Genomic DNA, 20,600 nt, shown 5'->3' with positions numbered 1-20,600 from the left:
CTTCTCTCCATTGAGAATGACATGCTGCGTTCTGTTATCTAGGAACTCTTCAATCCAATCACACAATTGGTCTGATAATCCATATGCTCTTACTTTGTTCATTAAATGACTGTGGGGAACTGTATCGAACACCTTGCGGAAGTCAAGAAACACGGCATCTACCTGTGAACCCGTGTCTATGGCCCTCTGAGTCTCGTGGACGAATAGCGCAAGCTGGGTTTCACACGACCGTCTTTTTCGAAACCCATGCTGATTCCTACAGAGTAGATTTCTAGTCTCCAGAAAAGTCATTATACTCTAACATAATGTGTGTTCCCAAATTCTACAACTGATCGAAGTCTATAGGCTATAGTTCTGCACATCTGTTCGACGTCCCTTCTTGGAAACGGGGATGACCTGTGCCCATTTCCAATCCTTTGAAACACTACGCTCTTCTAGAGACCTATGGTACACCGCTGCAAGAAGGGGGGCAAGTTCCTTCGTGTACTCTGTGTAAAATCGAACTGGTATCCCATCAGGTCCAGCGGCCTTTCCTCTTTTGAGCGATTTTAATTTTGATAGCTATCTGGAAGCCAAAAACAGAAAAGGCGTCCAATCCAACAATATTTTGAGCCAACGGTAAATCACCCCTTCAAAGGAACACACTGTTTACTAAGCAACACAACTTGATCGAGTGGCCATTGCAATGCCGGGCATCCCAGCAGGCAGTCCACATCTAAGTTAATTAGGCTTTCGGATGCTCCCATGCCCACCTGAAACTCAATCAGTTACCCACCCACTACTAATGACAGCAGAATACGCTGGGACAATGTGTGTGGGGCATCAGAGATATCCCCCGAATCCAGGTAAAATGCTGCTGCATAAGTTCACGTGATTCAGCAATCTTAGCGACTCTGGCTAAAGAAGAGTCGGGCAAGGCTGAAACCTTAGTTTGAACCTCCAGGTCAGGAATTAAGTGGACAATCACATCCATATTTAGCAAGTCACCTTATGAGCCAATGTACTAGGGACATTCAAAATGACACTTGTGTAAGAGACCTCACAGGTAAGTGATCCACATTACATACAACTGGCTGGGCTGCTTGTGGTGCTGGTTAAACTGCAACCATCATGCGACCACATGTGTGATGATAAAAATAGGGTGTAAGCAACCGACAAAAGTTCATCAGAACCGGTATATGGCTTCAAATTCAGAACAATTTCGTATAGACCTGCACAACTGTACGCCAACAAGGCAGTGTTAATAACTGGGTAGACAATATGCCTGACCTGTCAGTGCAGTAAGAACTGGAGCAGATCTTTCTGTAGCCTTGTCGAACAGTATCAGGGGCAATGGGAAAGGAGGCTTTTCAGCAGGCAGCTGGTTCACTAACAGTGCAGCATGAGAGCGGATCAATTTCGCATTCCGTTTGAGCTGTGCCTGGAGCTGCTCCTGCTGCGGCTGCTACTATTGCTTCTGGAGGTGCAACTGTTCCTGCCAGCATTGCATAAATGTCGGGTCCTCGATGGCCACAATTTAACACTACAAAAAGAAAAAGAGCTTTACACGTGAAGACTATCCAATATCATCCCTTTAGTTACTGCAATGGCGCGACAATGCTACGAACTATCACTTTTGGTACAAATGTAACTATTCTAGCCAACAGAGACCAGCTGGGGAGCTGAGGCTTGGGAGAGGAACTGAATCTCGACAGGTGAGTCAATTTACAAGGGACCAGAATGTCCCAGCACCATCTAGAGACAACCACGCTGGAAAGCACAACACACGCAACTAGCTCAAACAACTGAGAACTGAGTACAGATAAACAGCATGGCGCAAGGTAAAGGCTAGGTCCATGGTAGTTATCTTAGTGTTGAACTGCCAGGCCTATTGCCCAGTGACACTGTGCATGCCATGCTTCACACACACACACTCCACGGCAACTGTGTGTACTATCTCACTGTGATACCCTTGCCAGCTCCTCTGCATCCACCTCTTTGTCCACTGGCGCAGATACCAAAACTATTTTATGAGGAAATTTAAATTTGACCAACATAAATCATTCAAAATAAGAGTAGCAAAATCTGTAACATCTGCTGTATCCACTCCCACATAAGAGTATTAATGAACAAAATCCAGAATAAAAAGGAAGAAATAAAAGATGAACAGATCATCAGAGTGGAAAAAAAGGGAGGGGGGGGGGGGCAAAATCACAGGTATGCATCGATTGTGCATGCTGAATATTTTGAAATAAGACTAAATTACCATGAACCTAATCCAATACAAAGAAACAGCTTCAAGAAGGAAATAAATAATGCACAATGTCAGAACAAATGAAGCAAGCTCCTTTCCACTCACTGATTGACTGGAGGCCAGAATGTATAAGTGAAGAGCATAAAATGTGAAGAAGATGAATGTGTAGTCACAGAAAGAGTGTAAAAGAAGATACATTAAAAGTGACAAAGAAAACAGAAGAAGAGTCAGAGTTCAGTAGTTACAAAATGTGCTGAGAAGAACGTAATAGTATTCGCAAAGAAGCAAAACAGACAAATTTGGTAGTAACTTCAGAAACACAGGAAAACACAAAGCTTTTGAAAGGCAAGTACTTATTACAGTGTCCCACTGCAGTTACAAAGTCTTGTCTGAAGGTGAAAATTCATACTAGGTCATAAAAACCATGGGCAACCACAGCTCACTTTCGGTAATAATTCGCTGCTTTCACAAAAACTAAATGGAAATTACACAAATATGGAGATACCAGTAAACCCCTAATTCTTTGACAAATCTAACTCTCATGTATAAAAAGCTTCAATAGTCTGATTATTTTACAAGTAAGTCAATGTGTTAAATACAGGGGGTTTACACAGTCAAGGAAATAAAATTCCTGGATTTTTCCCAGATTTCCCAGTTAAAAATGCCTTTTCTCCAGGTGAAAATACCTGTTTTTCTGGGTGAAAACACACTTTCTCCCTGTTAAGTGACAGTATACCTTCCCTTGGAACTGAAACATATATCAATCCTCCGAATGGTAGAGGTTTTATACACCAACGAAGAACTTCCCAGCAATTTTTTTGCCGATTGGGGGGGGGGGGGGGGGGAGGGGGGGCATGTGTTGGGAACATCTTTGATGCACAACAACAGTACACTGCATATTTTTGTATTCCAAAAGCGTAATTCGAATTCCATCAAGCACAGCACATGTTTCTGAAGCACTGAAATCGCTCATGTTATGTTATCTCACCAGCAAATGACAGCAAGTATTCAGAGTATAGGACATGTGATGTAGTGTAAGCTAACAGCAATATCACTGTTCAGTAGCGTGAACACACAAATAGGAAAAGTTTATGTTTTAAATTACTATACTAACAGCATAGCTACAAGAAAAGCTAAGCTTTCACATACAATATTGGTCCTTTTTAGCATATACACCAAACGCAAATGTGCAGGTAAAACTTGAAACAATGGCGTCTCGAGAGCCCAAAATTTTTCTAAGTGGCTGGCCTCAAAGTGCTCAGGTTTGAATGTGAGTCAAATGCTATGTGATTTAAGAAATTCATCACACTGTCTCACAAGTAACATAATTCATCATGCGTAAAAGAAAATTTACTTTGAAAGTAACACTTCTCAAACCACCATTTGCAATATTTTCCCACAACCTGTTAGAAGTTTTAGGTTCATCTGAGCAGCTGCCTGAGAGCACCAGATGACAGGTGTTACTGAGCATGCACAGCGACGATGACATCGGAGATGACGTAGGAAGCCCCTGCTTGGTGTTTCCTCTGCTCAGACACCTTTCATCGCATTTCTGTCACATTTCTGTCTGGATTTTCATATTTAGCGGGATGTCACGTGACCATGTGCAACAGTGTGGCATGTGGTTTGGAGGGGATATAAAGAGTGGGCGATTGCTTTATACATCTTATCCAGATAAGGAATGAAAACTTAGAGAGCAGGCCTTGGCACAATATTCATTTCAGAACTAGATGCCACAACTCTAAGTACCTTAATATTTCACTATGTGGAGACTTTAACATAGTTTGTTTTACTCTCTCTCTACACTTGGCAATATTGTTATTAAGCATTTTCAATCAAGTTTATGTCCACACAATATGTATTAGTAGATGAATTGATTTTTTTATGCGCGCGCACACACACACACACACACACACACACACACACACACACACACACATTTCCATTGCATTTCTCAATACAAGAAAACAGGAATTGTTGATATTCAAGTTACGAAAATAATTATGTGACACTTTACAATAACAACTGGGGTGATAGCAGAAATATTGCATTGTTGTCCTATGCATGGTCTTGATGCTATTGTCCGAGAATGAATTCCTCAGACCTGTTACTCAGATGTGTTTCTGTGTTTAGTAGACCTCTGATATGAGTTACCTGACAGTAAGTGGCACACAAAAGATTATCTCTATTCACGTTATATTACTCACGCTTTTACTTTATTTTATCATCATAATCATGTTCACGACAACACTAGTTGCTGAATTCAATGAAAAAGATGTCTAACTACATACCTGTTCTTGAACTTGAGGCACTGGCGTGCTTACAGTACTTTTGTTTTCCACATTTCCGAGCAGCTTAAAATATAGTAAAAATATAGGTATTTTATATCACTATTTCATAGGTAACAAAGACTTAACTAGTGAATTGAGAAAGAGAAACATACACACAAGAACTACGGCACATATATTAAATTGAACACAAAACAAATCCGGAGACATTTAATTGGCAGAAAATAAAAGGAACATGTTGTTTCCGTTTCCACACAGTACAGCACAACAAAACATGAGCAAGACAACACAAATTTAAAAATCATTTTCCAACAAAAACATGGCAATTAAAGATGAGGATCACAACAAAGGAGGGTATTTTAATTTATAGTGACTAAAGCCAAGAGTTCAATATCCTGCTTACTGAATAGCAACATGTGCCACGTGCAGCTTATGAAAGGAAGTCTCATGAGACAAACTATTTGTCACAATAATTTTAACTAGACTTTCATATCTACCATGAAATTTTGACATTCTGAAGGTCAAAATTTTATTTTGTTCTGGTCTTGTGTACTATTATAGCCAACTTCAGTAATGAACAACACAATATTCAAACTAATTGAAAATCTAATGAACAATGTGAAACACTACCTGATTAAAAACTTAGAAAGTAACAAGAAACAATAACCTTCCATCAGGCGAGGCAGATCAAATTTATATACATCGAAATTTTCTGCCAATTAATTGTCAATAATCTAACAGTATTTTTATCTTCTCTGAACACTTTTCATTGTTGTGTGTTTCAGTATTGGAGCAACTGTTTTCCTGTCAGGATATGTGCTGACTGGTCAGTTTGAGACTCTGTACTCATTTCCATTTCATTACAACACTGCCTTTATTTGATTATCACTAAAAGTAGTAAAAAGCTACTTTAGGATGTAAAATGCATTCATTTTCTTTTTGGATAGTTCAGTCATTCATTATGGCTGTCTGAATATCAAATTGACACTCTGGCTGCTTCATTTTCACAGAAATTATGTCTTTTGGATGGGGTGTACTTAGTCATGACAGGCTACAGTAAGACACAAGTTTATCAATCCAAAACAGAAAATGTAGTTTGAAGAAAATAATACTAAAGTTCGAGGGGATTTTGGAGATTAAACTGACATAGATTATAATTAAAAAGTTGAAGTTCAACAGGAAGATTCAGAAACAGAGGAAGATGACAAGGAAGTATTTGATGGAAACGACCATTTCTATGTTGGAAGAAACAAAGAGATAAATGGAACAAAACTCCACAAGCACAGGCAGTAAGCTTCAGTACCCACAGTATTGTCTGAATCCTACCTGGATGTATGGCTTGGTGAAAGCTGTGAGAATACCTTATGTATGCAGGAATTGGCTCACAAATGACAACATGTTGTTCACTGCGAGAGCTTCATTTTTACCTAAACCTGTTATGGACCTGAAAGCCTTCAGTAGCTTGTTGTTGTAAGCTAGTGTTAACAAAAGTGACAAACAACATTTTAGAGATCTGTGGTGAATTGATGGGGTAGGTAGCGAAAAATTTTGCCTTATAATGAACATGAAAATGTTTCAAATTCATCACATGGTACCTTGGATTTGACAACTGTGCTACTCACCATGAAAGGGGACAATCAGACAAGATACAGCAATTTATGAAATATTTTCCACATTTGTTCAAAACTGTCGGAAGTCCTATACTCTCAGAGAAAATGTTAAAATATTTAAGAAGCTGGGAGGATTCTGCAGAATTTGCCACTTTCATCAACAAATACTCAGCAAATCAAACCAGTATATGGTTACGACCAAAAGGATTATACTGCATTACTAACAAACACTTCGGTTGATGATTTTGACTGTGTGAATGTATTGATTAGTCGGGTCAAAATGTGATGGCAGGCAACTGGTTTACCAATATCAGTTTTATAGAGGAGTTACCATGAAAAACTATTTACTTTGTTGGGATGATGATGAAAAAAAGCTTGAGATTCGTCTGGAATTTTCCACTAATAAAGGAATAGCTGTCAACAGCTTACTTTTTAGCTTTAAGAAAGGATGTACTGTAGTTTCCTATCGCTCTTAAAAAGCATGGTGTGTGACTCCAGAATCAATCTTGCAGGAGAATAGTTCAATAGTTGCTGGCACCTCAGGTATTTACAAGAATCTTCTCTAGAGGCTAAAATGATGGCTTACAATATGCGAATAAATAAAAAACTGATAAGTTATTGTTCCAAAATTTGTCAAAAGCCTATCTGGCTACGGCATTTTGGAAATTTTAGTTCTGACTTGCAGCGAAATGCCTTTTCTCTTAGCACTTCCACTGCTGTGGTGCTCTAGTGTCATATTTGTCTTTCCGTAAAGACATTTGTCATTTATAATGTGTTTGATTAGTTAAAATTAATAGAAAACAAGCTAACAAACAATGTGATCAATTTTATGCACTGTAGGTGACACTGTTGTGGAGAACACTGCACCCCACATTGTGTCACAGTGTCTTAAAGGAAACCTGGGCAGGGTTGCCACAAGTTTACCCAAGTGAAATTCCCCGATTTCGAGGCAAATTTTAGCATTTTTCCCTGATAAATTTCAAGTCTCAAGGTAAAGTAAAGATATACGTTGACAAAAAAAGTGTAAGGACTTTTGTATTTCTCCCCCATGTGTGCAAAAATCTAAGTACTAATATCAACATCTTTTGCCATGAATTGGTTTAAGATTTAGACAGCAATTAAGACCACTATTGTTATTTTATTTCAATGAAACAAAACACATTTGGTGACAAAAACAGACATTTCCTTGTGATCAGAAGACAGATTTAAAATACATTCACTGATTTCAGAAATAACCTCACGAAAATGTAAGTGTCTTGAAAGAAGTGTGTAAGGCAGGGAAGAGTTGTGTAAACCAACACTATACGTGACCGCCAATAAAATGTTGGCTCTACTATATTCTTTGTTGTCAGTTCTTACCCACTGTGTTATGTGCATTATTTTATAATTATTGTGTGATTTTTCTTTCAAGAATATATATGTAGCGTCCAAAGCACTAATATATAAACTACTTTCGAGGTGCCAAAACGTACTAGAATAAATAAAATGACTATAAAACACCACACTGTAAATGTACTTGTGGTGTGACAGTCGCAATTCCTGAAATTCATCACCCGTGGCTTCTGGCCTGCCGAGGAGCACCGCAGTCCCAGGTCTATGGATAAATCACAAGAATTCACTACATTACACCACACACAAACAGATCTCGCCTGCACGTAGAATAGTGGGAGTAGATCCAACAGACAGGGCTTGCACATTAGTGGGAAACAATGGGCTTCAGATTGGCAGAAATGGCCTGTAGTTTTGGGCCATCATGGGAGTACACTCGTGCGGCCAGCTGTTGACATGCCTCAGACACCATGTTGATGAAATGAGACCGCAGTGATCAATTCATGCAAAAGTAACTTGCCCAAATACTCTGAGAATCAGTATTAATGAGGACGGGTAGCAACTCACCATAAAAATTGTCACTGAGCTGCAGACAGGCATGTAGAAAAGAAAACCACACTCTCATAACTAAAATTTTCAGCCATAGCCTTTGTCAGAAAATGAGAGCACATACACAATCACACATTATCTTAGATGCAACCTGTGCACACTTGACCGCTGTCTCCGGCCGCTGCGTCGACAGTCTCTGAGAATCAGATCCAAACAAATGACTCCTTACGCCCCCTGCCTCTCATCGGTCGCTGCTAGGCTAGCGGCAAGACGTGGTGGTAGCACTGACTGCAAGCTCAGTTGAGTGGTAGGAAGGGGAGCGAGTAGGGAAGCAGCGCCCAGCCAATGTTTATGCATGACATCTTGTAAACAAACCATTTCATCTACTGAGACAAAAATGAAATTTTTCCAGGTTTTTTTCTTTTTCTTTTTTTTCAAATTTCCCTGATATTTCCCAGGTTTCCCTGACACGTCTGAAATTTCCTCATATTCCCTGATTTCCACAACTTGGGGCAACCATGCTGGGATTAAATGCCCAAAAATTTTAGTCCAGGGTGCAAGCCTAAGGCATCATTTCCAATGTAAGTTCACTATACAGCATCACATAGCAAGAATCAGATCCTCAATCTACATGGTAACAAAAGAAGAAGTAACAACAGAATATCAGAATCAGTGGAAATAATCATAAAAGTAAAAAACTCATCCATGAATTATTGAGATGTTTAACTAGTGAACAGAGGTACATGCAAAAGCGAATCTGCACTTCACTTACAGGTTGTGCTGGTATTGCTGGGGGTGCTGGAGAGTGGTGGGTCTCTTTTGGTCTATCCTGTGGATAACCTAGAACCACATTTGGCGGAGTGTTGACTGGAGTACGTCCTCCCAAAGAGCTGCTCCCTGTAAAGAGGAAAGTATTACTTATTTGACAGCACACATACTTCAATTCACTGGCACATCTATATGTTGTTATTTCAAATAATGCAGGAGTAAGAAATTATATACATATAAGAAGTCGAAAACAAAATATGAATTACAGCACAATTAATGTCTCTCTGACAGAGGGGTCTTTACAAATGGAACACCTGCACATATCAATGTTGTTGGAGGAGGAAACCTGCTTTGGACCTAAAGTAACTAGCCCAGCATTTCCTTTATGTGGTTTATCGACACCATGGTGTATCTAAATCAGGTGTCTGGATGGGGATAGGAATCACACTCCGACTTCAGAGAAGTCCAGAGTCTTAACCACTGTGTCACCTCATTTGGACAACAGTAACCTTATGCAGAATGAGATTTTCACTCTGCAGCGGAGTGTGCGTTGATATGAAACTTCCTGGCAGATTAAAACTGTGTGCCGGACTGAGACTCGAACTCGGGACCTTTGCCTTTCGCGGACAAGTGCTCTACTAACTGAGCTACCCAAGCACGACTCACGCCCCGTCCTCACAGCTTTACTTCTGCCAGTACCTCGTACCCTACCTTCCAAACTTAACAGAAGCTCTCCTGCGAACCTTGCAGAACTAGAACTAGCAGTCCTGAAAGAAAGGATATTGCAGAGACATGGCTTGGCCACAGCCTAAGGGATGTTTCCCGAAACATCCCCTAGGCTGTGGCTAAGCCATGTCTCTGCAATATCCTTTCTTTGAGGAGTGCTAGTTCTGCAAGGTTCGTGGGAGAGCTTCTGTTAAGTTTGGAAGGTAGGAGCTGAGGTACTGGCAGAAGTAAAGCTGTGAGGATGGGGCGTGAGTCATGCTTGGGTAGCTCAGTTGGTAGAGCACTTGCCCGCGAAAGGCAAAGGTCCCGAGTTCGAGTCTCGGTCCGGCACACAGTTTTAATCTGCCAGGAAGTTTCAGTAACTATATGGCCTGAGAAGGCTCTGGAGAAGCAGTAGTTATAGAATATTGTCACTGTTCTAAAGACATAAATTAAGAGCATAATTAATTGCATGCCATTTGATTCATGTAACTGGAATTACTTACCCACCCTCCACCCCTACATTAGAACTCAACAACATACCAAACTTTTTCAGTTAGGTTTGTATAGTTCAAATAAGGGCCTTATGAACAAGTAGAGGAAACTCTTGAATAAATCCCATAGGAAGAACATGTGTACATATTTTTTTTATGAAAATCTGAAACTGTATGTTTATGCAATGGTCAGCTCTAGTAAAAATAATGACAAGAGCTGTTATATGGCAATGTTTGTAACTACAGACAAAAATTATCAAAACTGTTTTTACAGACTTTTTAAATTCTACATTACCAAAACTGCAGCAGTCTGAAGCTTCTTATCTTTTAATCCTGCAGACTTAGGCCATGTCCTATGTGAGCGACAGAAGCGAGCGACAAAACACAACCGTAGATGTAGTTATGGAAGTGTCCTACATGAGCGACATCTGTGTCGCTGCCTGTCTCCCGCTGCAACTGGTGACGTTTGAATTCAAACTTGTTTGAATCTTGTCGCTGCAGCAGGCGCGACACAGAGCAACAGCCACGTGTCTTCTTGGCAAAGCAGTGGAGCGGACATGATGGTAGATATGAATTATTTAACATCCGATTTTAAGGAAAATATTCGCTGAAAAAATTTGATTCTTCCACAACCTATAGCTCGATATCTTTAAACGATAAAGGTCTGAATTTATTTTCGTTATTCATCACGGATACTGTGCTGTGCCAAATTTTTAAGAATTTGCAGAGGTAAAATCACATTGTGTAGACTTTCCGTATAGTTCATGTAAGGCCACACATTATTGCGTATGAAATGTAACCAATATAGCTAAATTGTATTTAAAGTTGAGACCGGAATGATATCCCTTTTCATTGTTGAGATATTGGTTGTTATATCCGCGGATGGGTCGCTCATGGCGCATCCAAACCTTTCCTGCGCTTCGGGAATCAAGTGGTCGTAAAAATCGTCGTATCTCATAAAAGGTTCAAGATATCGAAACGATGAATTTTGGAAATGACAGCATGCAGAAAGGACTATTTTATCATATGATTAACACTCGATACGTTTTTGCAAACGCGTGAGCAGAGCAAAAATAAAGACTCCCTATAACTTACACCATAAGGTTTTGTCCAAATTTTCATAGCCAAACAAAGGGAGAGAAACAGGTAAAGGAGGTATCAAAGTGACCAGCATGAGGTCTAGTCTGGCATGAAAATATTTAACTGCTTGAAAGTAATCAGGGTAATTAACTAAAACTTAATTAATAACTGAGGAAAAACTGAAATATTTCACGAAAAGCTGCTGCTAAATGAAGTGTGAAAAATTTCATCTGTTCAAGACCTAGCTATATTGCACATAAAAAGATACATTGGTGCAGTATATAAATGTCAAAAAGGCTTCCTTCGAATCGGGTATGTTAGAAAGGCAAACGACGAGTCAGTAAGATTACGCTTTCTGAATAAAACTTGAAATTAAAAAAAATGAAAGAAATCAGTCTAATATTTTATGAAATGATTTGTGTAAAAGAAATAAGTAGATCAGAGAAATGTTTTACTTGCCTTTTAATGGTGCTCGAAATCATGAACAGAAAATGAGGTGCACCAAACGTTTCCCTAATATTTTTTATTTCATACTTATAGACAAATCATTACCCAAAACATTTGACTTTCTTTTCAAAACTTTTGTAAGCTTTACTTTTACAGACTATTTAGAGCAATTGAAATCCTTGGCCTTAACATTGACAGTTGTTGAATTACGCTTGCAACATCAAATATGTGTAAAATTTCATGGTTCATTGTAATTTATTAGGAATTAAATGTGTCTGATACTGGGATAGGTGTGAAGATCAAGTTCTTTGGCAAGACTTTAAAAATATACTTAGCGATGCAGTGTAAACAGTATATATAAAACTTAGTACACAGAATTGTAACTGGGTCAGTAAAAATATAAGAACGACCAGGAATCTAACCCAGTATCTTTTCTAAACATGTGATCACGAACTTCATACGCTACCCCTACACCACAGCTAACCTCTGTTAAGTAGTATCAATCTGTGTACTTATGTTTGTATTTAGCATAGTCAGTCATGTAGTTAGCATACCTCCGCATTTACTGGCTGTTAGAAGTTCTTGATCATCTAAAAAAAAAAGCATTCGTATTTAATTTATTGACGAGATAGTCGAATGCTCCTCTGCTCATTCATGTGTATTCAAAGAATTTGTCTGGTGATCTTAGTAGTTGATGATATTTATGAAATTCTCCATGGAGATTCCTCCCTTTGTAAATTTCATGAGAGCATTCCTTTTCGCTTTATTTTCTTAAGTAAACCTAATTCTGTAGCCTTACTCTCCAGCTACAGTGTTCCACAAGTTAGGGACGCCATTTTATAGAAACAGCTGGTTGGCTCTAAGCAGCCATCTTGTAGCATGACATGGTCGCACGCACGCAGGTCACCCAAGCTTTTTGCCCGATGCTGCTGATTGTCGCATATTCATAAGTTGCTCGCTTCTATCGCTCACGTAAGACACGGCCTTAAGCTTGATCAAAGATACTTTATTTAGCTCACTACAAATTAACTGCAATTGTTAGTCATGAAACTTCATACAACGATCCCTTTTCACAAAGGATTTCTTCTCAAAATATACACAACCCAATGTTACAGGAAAGTGCCCAAATTAAGAACCTTCCCCCTAAGGGCATGGGAGAAAGAGAAAGAGAAAGAGAGAGAGAGAGAGAGAGAGAGAGAGAGAAATATTATAAGTGTACAAGTTATTTTCCTGATTACTGGTAGGTGTGTCTTTCAGCCAATATACATATATCCTTAAAGAGCTTTGTTAATGGTTGTTTTTATTTTATACCTTTCTTATTCCAGCCTTCAGTTAACAATTTATTTGTTTAAGAAAATTTGATTTAGCATAGACCAAATTGGCACCTTTGAGTTGTCTCAATTCCCCTACTTTTCACGCTCACAATGTCCTCTAATTTTTTTCACAATCTTATTCTTTATGCTATTTTACAGGTCTCAAGAGAATAGTGTGGAAATACCGAACAAAGAGTGTAACTATATGACAAACATGCTGATTCTGTTCAAGAAAACATGTTCCACATCACGCTGATAAGAGAATTGTTTCAGTCTGCTATGGAACATGCAACGAACTAATAAGATGATGTGGGAGGAGTAAAAAAAATAATTCAATGTATCAAAATGACACTCATGAGCATGTCTAACCATAAGTAGGTAACACCAGGGAAGTAGCAAAAACAAATAAGGGTAAGAGCAAAGTTTTGGGTAAAGGTTCTGAAAAACAATATGCTTGTTCAGTACTGTCGTCCTATAGAAGATACATCTTTTGGGCTTCTCCAGACTGGCTTGTGAAGAATAGGCATGCAATAGGAACATAGAAAAAACGTTGTACATTATTTCAAGGATAAAACTGCTGGGAAAAAGTGGATTTGTCTCTTTCTCAATAACTAAAAAATCATACTGACAAAAAGAACAGAATGAGATTTTCACTCTGCAGCGGAGTGTGCGCTGATATGAAACTTCCTGGCAGATTAAAACTGTGTGCCCGACCGAGACTCGAACTCGGGACATTCTGGAAACATCCCCCAGGCTGTGGCTAAGCCATGTCTCCGCAATATCCTTTCTTTCAGGAGTGCTAGTTCTGCAAGGTTTGCAGGAGAGCTTCTGTAAAGTTTGGAAGGTAGGAGACGAGATACTGGCAGAAGTAAAGCTGTGAGTACCGGGCGTGAGTCGTGCTTCGGTATCTCAGATGGTAGAGCACTTGCCCGCGAAAGGCAAAGGTCCCGAGTTCGAGTCTCGGTCGGGCACACAGTTTTTTATCTGCCAGGAAGTTTCTTGACAGAAAGAACGTTCACCAGAACATCTTAAAGCAAGGCCTTTCTATTTTAGCAAGCAAAACACACAAAAATTCTAAGCAATACAATTCTATAATATTTTCCCTTATTTAATCCTTTTTCACAATTTCTAATGTTATTGTGACCTTTTGTACTAGGATCTAGTTTATATATTCTTTTTCAAATTGTTGAAGTGAGATGTTTGGAAATAAATTCTTTCTTTCATAAATTATTACTACTTTATGTAACTAGCACATAAAAAGAAATACAGTAAAGACCCCTTTTTACGCTTTTCAGCAGACTGACCCAAAAAATGCAATAAGCGTAAAATGGAGGAAAGCACTGGAAAAACAACAAGCAAAAGCGAATAAATTACTCTTACTGACTTTCTCTTTACATTATTCAAAATATAAAATTTAATTCTGTCTATCCAAAAATAGTCTGAAATAATGGATTGCTTTTGTTTCTTTCTAAAAGCAATTAGCTCTACGTGTCTTTCCACAGTACGCAAAGATCAATCACAAAGGCAGTGGCCATGTGCTGACATACACAAAGGCGTGCATAACGGTAGCTCTTCGTTCCAATAGTGTAAATAAAACATGGAAACAAAAGTCTTCTGCAAAACCACATTAAAAAGATACTCTTGTTCTAATGTGAAACTTACTGATGATCATTATAAAACCACAGGAAATAAAACTTCTAACACAATATTGGTTCAAAACGCTAAAGTTGGCAGTCTTCATAAAACGACAACAATAGGCACAAAATCTACAGCTTGTTCTTGACAAGTGGGTCACTTGGCTCAGGGACATCATGGGTGAAGAAGAGGGTGAAAAAGTAGTCATGTTATGGAGCATCTCGAGGAGGAATTTTCACAAGTTTGTTTGAGTAAGGGTATCACAAATGGATGAAACCATTTTCAAACTGTCTCTACTGCGCACACACAGCTTTCCGATAGTTTTGACCATCAGAACCCTTTGTGTTTACTCGAATGCATATTTCGAGTGTTTCTTTGTTCACCAGTGATTGACACCTTTGTTCTCTTTGTGCTGCTTAAATGTTTCCAATTTAAATAATGAAACAGTGCACCCGTTGCGCGTTTTTTTCATGGTTAACACTAGGCATTTCAAGAATTTATTCTCATTGTAAAGCACAAGTATTTACACAAGTATTTTGTGTACTGTTTGTATGTGTGTTGTGTCTCTCTTGCATGTACTGTGCCTCCCACATCACGCAGAAAAATAAAACCGCGCGCACACGCACACGCGCACACGCACACACACACACACACACACACACACACACACAGTGTGAAATTCTGCAAACAGTACAAGTGATGGTGTGTGTGTGTGTGTGTGTGTGTGTGTGTGTGTGTGTGGGTGTGGGTGGGTGGTTTTATGCATAATGAAAGACATCCAGTATCTTAAACCTCAAAAACGTGACTACAGTGCAAGACAGGCAGCAGAACACATACAATACTGACGTAAACATTTGATCATGACAATGAGACAGTCTCAAAATGCATCGTGCTAAGCATGAAAAAGAAAATGTAAGTGGTGTGGGGCATCATCATTTAAAGACCAAATGACAGTTGTCGGCTATCCAAAAGCATGAGTTATGATGAACGAAATTGAATCACACGTTTCTGCTTGATACTTGTGATCGGCACTTCTTGGAGAAGCTGCGATATAAAATGTTAACCGAAAAAGTTCTTAATAAGACGCCACTTTCCTCATTACCACCGTTTTATTTCACATACTTTGATTATATGCATACAATGAAAAATTTGATACACTTGCCTCGTTGATTTTGGAAAACAAATTCTGTTGCTGATTAATACATTGCAGATAATTAGTACTACTGTTAATACACTACAATGCAGTAATCCCCAAACTCCATAAATACTGAAAATTATATACTTTCAAGAAAAATTATCGTTGGTTTGGTTGGTAGAGAGTGGCTGCATTGTGTCCACTGGTTATGAATCTGGTATGCAACTCAACTTAACAAATGTGTAATAGTATAGCACGCTTATTTCTACCTATCCCACATCCCCTTCAACGTGACCCAAGTTAATGTGTGCATATCATTTACAGCAATGAGAACAGTATGTTGTTTTTGTTTTGCTTTGTTTCAGGGAGCCACAACTAAGGTCATACGTGCCAATGTCAGAACCATGAAACACGGAAATGAAAAGGGAGTTAAAAGCGACTATACACAAAGCTCAATCAACGAAAGGAAAGACAGCTACAAAAAGCAGCGCCTTTCTCTTGGAGGAAGGGCCATAAAATGTGTCATAGAGACAATCGAGAACCTGAACTAAAGATAAATTGACCTTCACCATATTGTTACGATGGATAAAAAGTAAAATGCAGTCAACAGCCCATGCGTCGTTCGCTAAAACGGTTGATAACTCAAATGGGTAACATAAATTAGAATATAAGTGGCTTAAGAAAAAGGGCATTCCGTAAGGAAATGGCGACCTGTCAAAGGTTGATGACAACGGGCAGAAAGTGGTAGGGGATCACCACTTAAATACCGATGGCTAAAAAGACAACGCCCAATACGCAACCTAACTAAAATGATACCATGGCAAAACGGCCGAGAGGAGATTGGCCAAGCCACTGGAACAGGTTTAATCCCCCCGGAATGTATGGCTTTGAAGGGAAGACCAGTGACAATGCTACAGTGACACCACCTGCTGACAGATGGTAATACAGAGATCGTCGGAAGGGCCGGCTAATCCGCGCATCAGTAGCAGACAAATTGCGCGAGAATCGGGAAACTCAAAAGGAATGGAAGAACTAGTGAGCTGAGGTAAGTGGACTGTAGCCTTGGCAGCAGCGTCGGTGGCCTCATTTCCCGTCAGACTGACGTAACAAGGAGCCCACATAAACATCATGATGGCTCCATCAAGAGTGAGACAGTGGGGGTTCTCCTTGACCCGTTGCGCTAAGGGATGGACTGAGTATGGCACAAAGAAGCTCTGAAGGGGACTAAGGAATCGGAGCAAATGACACAATTGAAAAGTCTGTGATTCCAGATGTACTATGTGGCTTGATACAGGGCAAAGAGCTCTGCTGTAAATACTGAGCAGTGTTCCAGAAGCCAACACCGGAAATTGTCAGTACCAATGACAAAGGCACACCCGGCACCACGGCCAGTCCAAGAGCCATCAATGTACAGACAGGTACTAATGCGAAGTTCTGTACGAAGACCGAAAAACTTACAGCAATAGAGAGAGAGTCTCGAGTGGTGTCCTCAGGAAGCGAATGAAGTCTAAGATAAACTTGGGCCACTGTACGAAGCCAAGGTGGTGAACGGTTCACAGCCAATGGGAAAGCGGCAGTTAGCATGAAGTTAAGCTGCCAGAGCAATAGCCGAAAGTGAACTCCGGGAAGTAACAGAGAAGAGGAACGCATAACAGTGGTAGTTTGGAAGCTTCTGCATACAGAGACTCTCAACTGGGGTAGTGTAAAAGGCACCAGTGGCCAAACGGATGCCATGATGGTGGGTCGTATTAAGATGGCATTAGATGGATGGACATGCAGATGTATAAACAAAACACCCATAGCCTAGTTTCAAATGGACAAGAGGTCGATACAAATGGAGAACGATGATCCAATTTGTTCCCCAGGAAGTACCGCTGAGGACACGTAGGACACTGAGGAACTGAGTACTGCGGGCGGCCAGGTAAGACGTAGGAGGACCAAGAAGGTTTCCTGTTGAGCATGAGCCACAGGAATTTTGTAGTTTCAATGAACGGAAGAACAACAAGCCCACGATGTAAAGATGGTGGCAGAAACTGATTGCGCCACCAGAAACTCATAACAATAGTGTTGTCAGTGATAAAGCGAAAAGCCAATGTCAAAGTTCCAAGAGTCAAGACAAGCAAGGCAATGCTGAAGACAACGCTCAAGGACACACGTCCCTGGAGAACAACAACAGATGGCAAAATCTTCAATGAAATGAGAGCCAGAGATACCCAGTGGGAGACAGACCGTAACAGGGTAATGGTGATAGCAAAGAGGATGACACTCAGGACGGAACCCTGAGGCACACCATTTTTTCTGGATAAAGGTGTCCGACAGGGCAGAACCCGCATGATGTACCTTCACAACTCTGTCTTTTAAAAGTGAAATGGGAGAGGCGCCTCAGAAGCCACCCACGTAGAGAGTACAGAGGATACCACTCCTCCAACAGGTGTCGGAGGCTTCCTCCAACATGACCAGAGACTGGTATTTCCGTAGAAACCATTCATGACATAGGTTGACAAAGTGGCAAAATGGTCAACTGCAGAGAGTATAGTATGTGATCCTCAGTTATTAGCTCTTGTGATTGGATCCTTGTATGCAAGAAAGAAAATTCATTCATTTTGAAAGTGAAGTTAATAGAGGATAGTATGATCTTTTTGCTTTTGATACTCCAGGCTTTATACAGGGTGGTCCATTGATCGTGACCGGGCCAGATATCTCATGAAATAAGCATCAAACAAAAAAACTACAAAGAACGAAGCTCGTCTAGCTTGAAGGGGGAAACCAGATGGCGCTATGGTTGGCCCACTAGATGGCGCTGCCATAGGTCAAACGGATATCAACTGCACTTTTTAAAATAGGAACCCACATTTTTATCACATATTCATGTAGTACGTAAAGAAATATGAATGTTTCAGTTGGACCACTTTTTTCGCTTTGTGATAGATGGTGCTCTAATAGTCACAAACATATAAGTACATGGTATCACGTAACATTCCACCAGTGTGGACAGTATTTGCTTCGTGATACATTACCCGTGTTAAAATGGACCATGGACCGTTTACCAATTGCGGAAAAGGTCAATACCGTGCTGATGTATGGCTATTGTGATCAAAATGCCCAACGGGCGTGTGCTATGTATGCTGCTCGGTATCCTGGAGGACATCAACCAAGTGTCCAGACCGTTCACCAGATAGTTACGTTATTTAAGGAAACAGGAAGGGTTCAGCCACATGTGAAATGTCAACCACGACCTGCAACAAATGATGATGCCCAAGTAGGTGTTTTAGCTGCTGTCGCGGCTAATCCGCCCATCAGTAGCAGACAAATTGCGCGAGAATAGGGAAACTCAAAAATGTCGGCGTTGAGATTGCTACATCAACATCGATTGCACCCGTACCATATTTCTATTCACCAGGAATTGCATGGCAACGACTTTGAACGTCGTGTACAGTTCCGCCACTGGGCACAAGAGAAATTACGGGACGATGACAGATTTTCTATACACATTCTATTTAGCGACGAAGTGTCATTCATCAACAGCGGTAACGTAAACCAGAATAATATGCACTATTGGGCAACGGAAAATCCACGATGGCTGCGACAAGTGGAACATCAGCGACCTTGGCGGGTTAATGTATGGTGCGGCATTATGGGAGGAAGGATAATTGGCCCACATTTTAGCGATGGCAATCTAAATGGTGCAATGTATACTGATTTCCTACGGAATTTTCTACCGATGTTACTACAAGACGTTTCACTGCATGACAGAATGGCAATGTACTTCCAACATGATGGATGTCCGGCACATAGCTCGCGTGCGATTGAAGTGGTATTGAATAGCATATTTCAAGACCGGTGGATTGGTCGTCAAAGCACCATACCATGGCCCGCACATTCACCGGATCTGACGTACCCGGATTTCTTTCTGTGGGGAAAGTTGAAGGATATTTGCTATCGTGATCCACAGACAATGCCTTACAATATGCGTCAGCGCATTGTTAATGCACGTGTGAACATTACGGAAGGCGAACTACTCACTTTTGCGAGGAATGTCGTTACACGTATTGGCAAAAGCATTCAGGTTGACGGACATCATTTTGAGCATTTATTGCATTAATGTGGTATTTACAGGTAATCACGCTGTAACAGCATGCTTTCTCAGAAATGATAAGTTCACAAAGGTACATGTATCACATTGGAACAACTGAAATAAAATGTTCAAATGTACCTACGTTCTGTATTTCAATTTATAAAACCTACCTGTTACCAACTGTTCGTATAAAATTTTGAGCCATGTGTTTGTGACTATTACAGCGCCATCCATCACAAACCGAAAAAAGTGATCTAACTAAAACATTCATACTTCTTTACATACTACACGAATATGTAATAAAAAATGGGGGTTCCTATTTAAAAAAACACAGTTGATACCGGTTTGACCTATGGCAGCGTCATCTAGCGGGCCAGCCATAGCGCCATCTGGTTTCCCCCTTCAAGCTAGACAAGTTTCGTTCTTTGTAGTTTTCTTTGCTTGACGCTTATTTTGTGAGATATTTGGCTCGGTCACGATCAATGGACCACCCTGTATATGCAGCACATTTCTGCAGAAGAATCCCTCAACAGAATATAATTACACTAGAGTGTAATAAAATTTCACAAGGTTGAGATGCACTGTTGCCTTACAAAACTAGCAAGAACCTAGTACTTATTTTCTTCAACAAGAATGCTACAAGACTGAACACAAAAACCTATGCATATATGCGCATTGACCTCATTAGAGCAGAGTCATTAAACACTGTGGAGTCAGTCAGAACAATTTCCGCTGATCAGTTGAAACTAGTTGAAACAGTCCACTGGTTACCACTCGAACAGCATTCACAGAGTCACAAACCGTGGGAACAGGGAGAATGCCTGTGTCAAACGCATCTGCAGGGTTCCAACAGTTGTACCCATATCTTGAACGAACCTGACAACAGGCCATACCAAATTAAGACTGTGTGCCTAGAACGGATTAGCATGTTTCATGCGG

At 40.1% G+C, this 20,600-nt stretch overlaps 1 protein-coding gene across 3 annotated transcripts in view; it reads right to left on the bottom strand.

Annotated features, from left to right (window-relative positions):
- Nucleotides 1-20,600, bottom strand: part of LOC126262788 (transcriptional repressor p66-alpha-like) — an 83,167-nt gene that overhangs the window by 39,295 nt on the left and 23,272 nt on the right. For 2 of the 3 annotated variants that reach the window (XM_049959609.1, XM_049959610.1), the window contains exons 6-7: nt 8,782-8,902; nt 4,525-4,587 (exon numbers count right to left, since the gene is read on the bottom strand). In XM_049959609.1, the coding sequence (XP_049815566.1) occupies nt 4,525-4,587; nt 8,782-8,902 (184 nt within the window). The remainder of the gene's footprint in view (nt 1-4,524; nt 4,588-8,781; nt 8,903-20,600) is intronic. The other variant, XM_049959611.1, reaches the window with a different exon arrangement.

This window comes from Schistocerca nitens, chromosome 6 (genome assembly GCF_023898315.1).
Source record: "Schistocerca nitens isolate TAMUIC-IGC-003100 chromosome 6, iqSchNite1.1, whole genome shotgun sequence".
In the NCBI taxonomy this organism is placed as follows: domain Eukaryota; kingdom Metazoa; phylum Arthropoda; class Insecta; order Orthoptera; family Acrididae; genus Schistocerca; species Schistocerca nitens.
The sequence above is the reverse complement of the archived record's forward strand: the minus strand, read 5'-3'. Positions and strand labels throughout refer to the sequence as shown.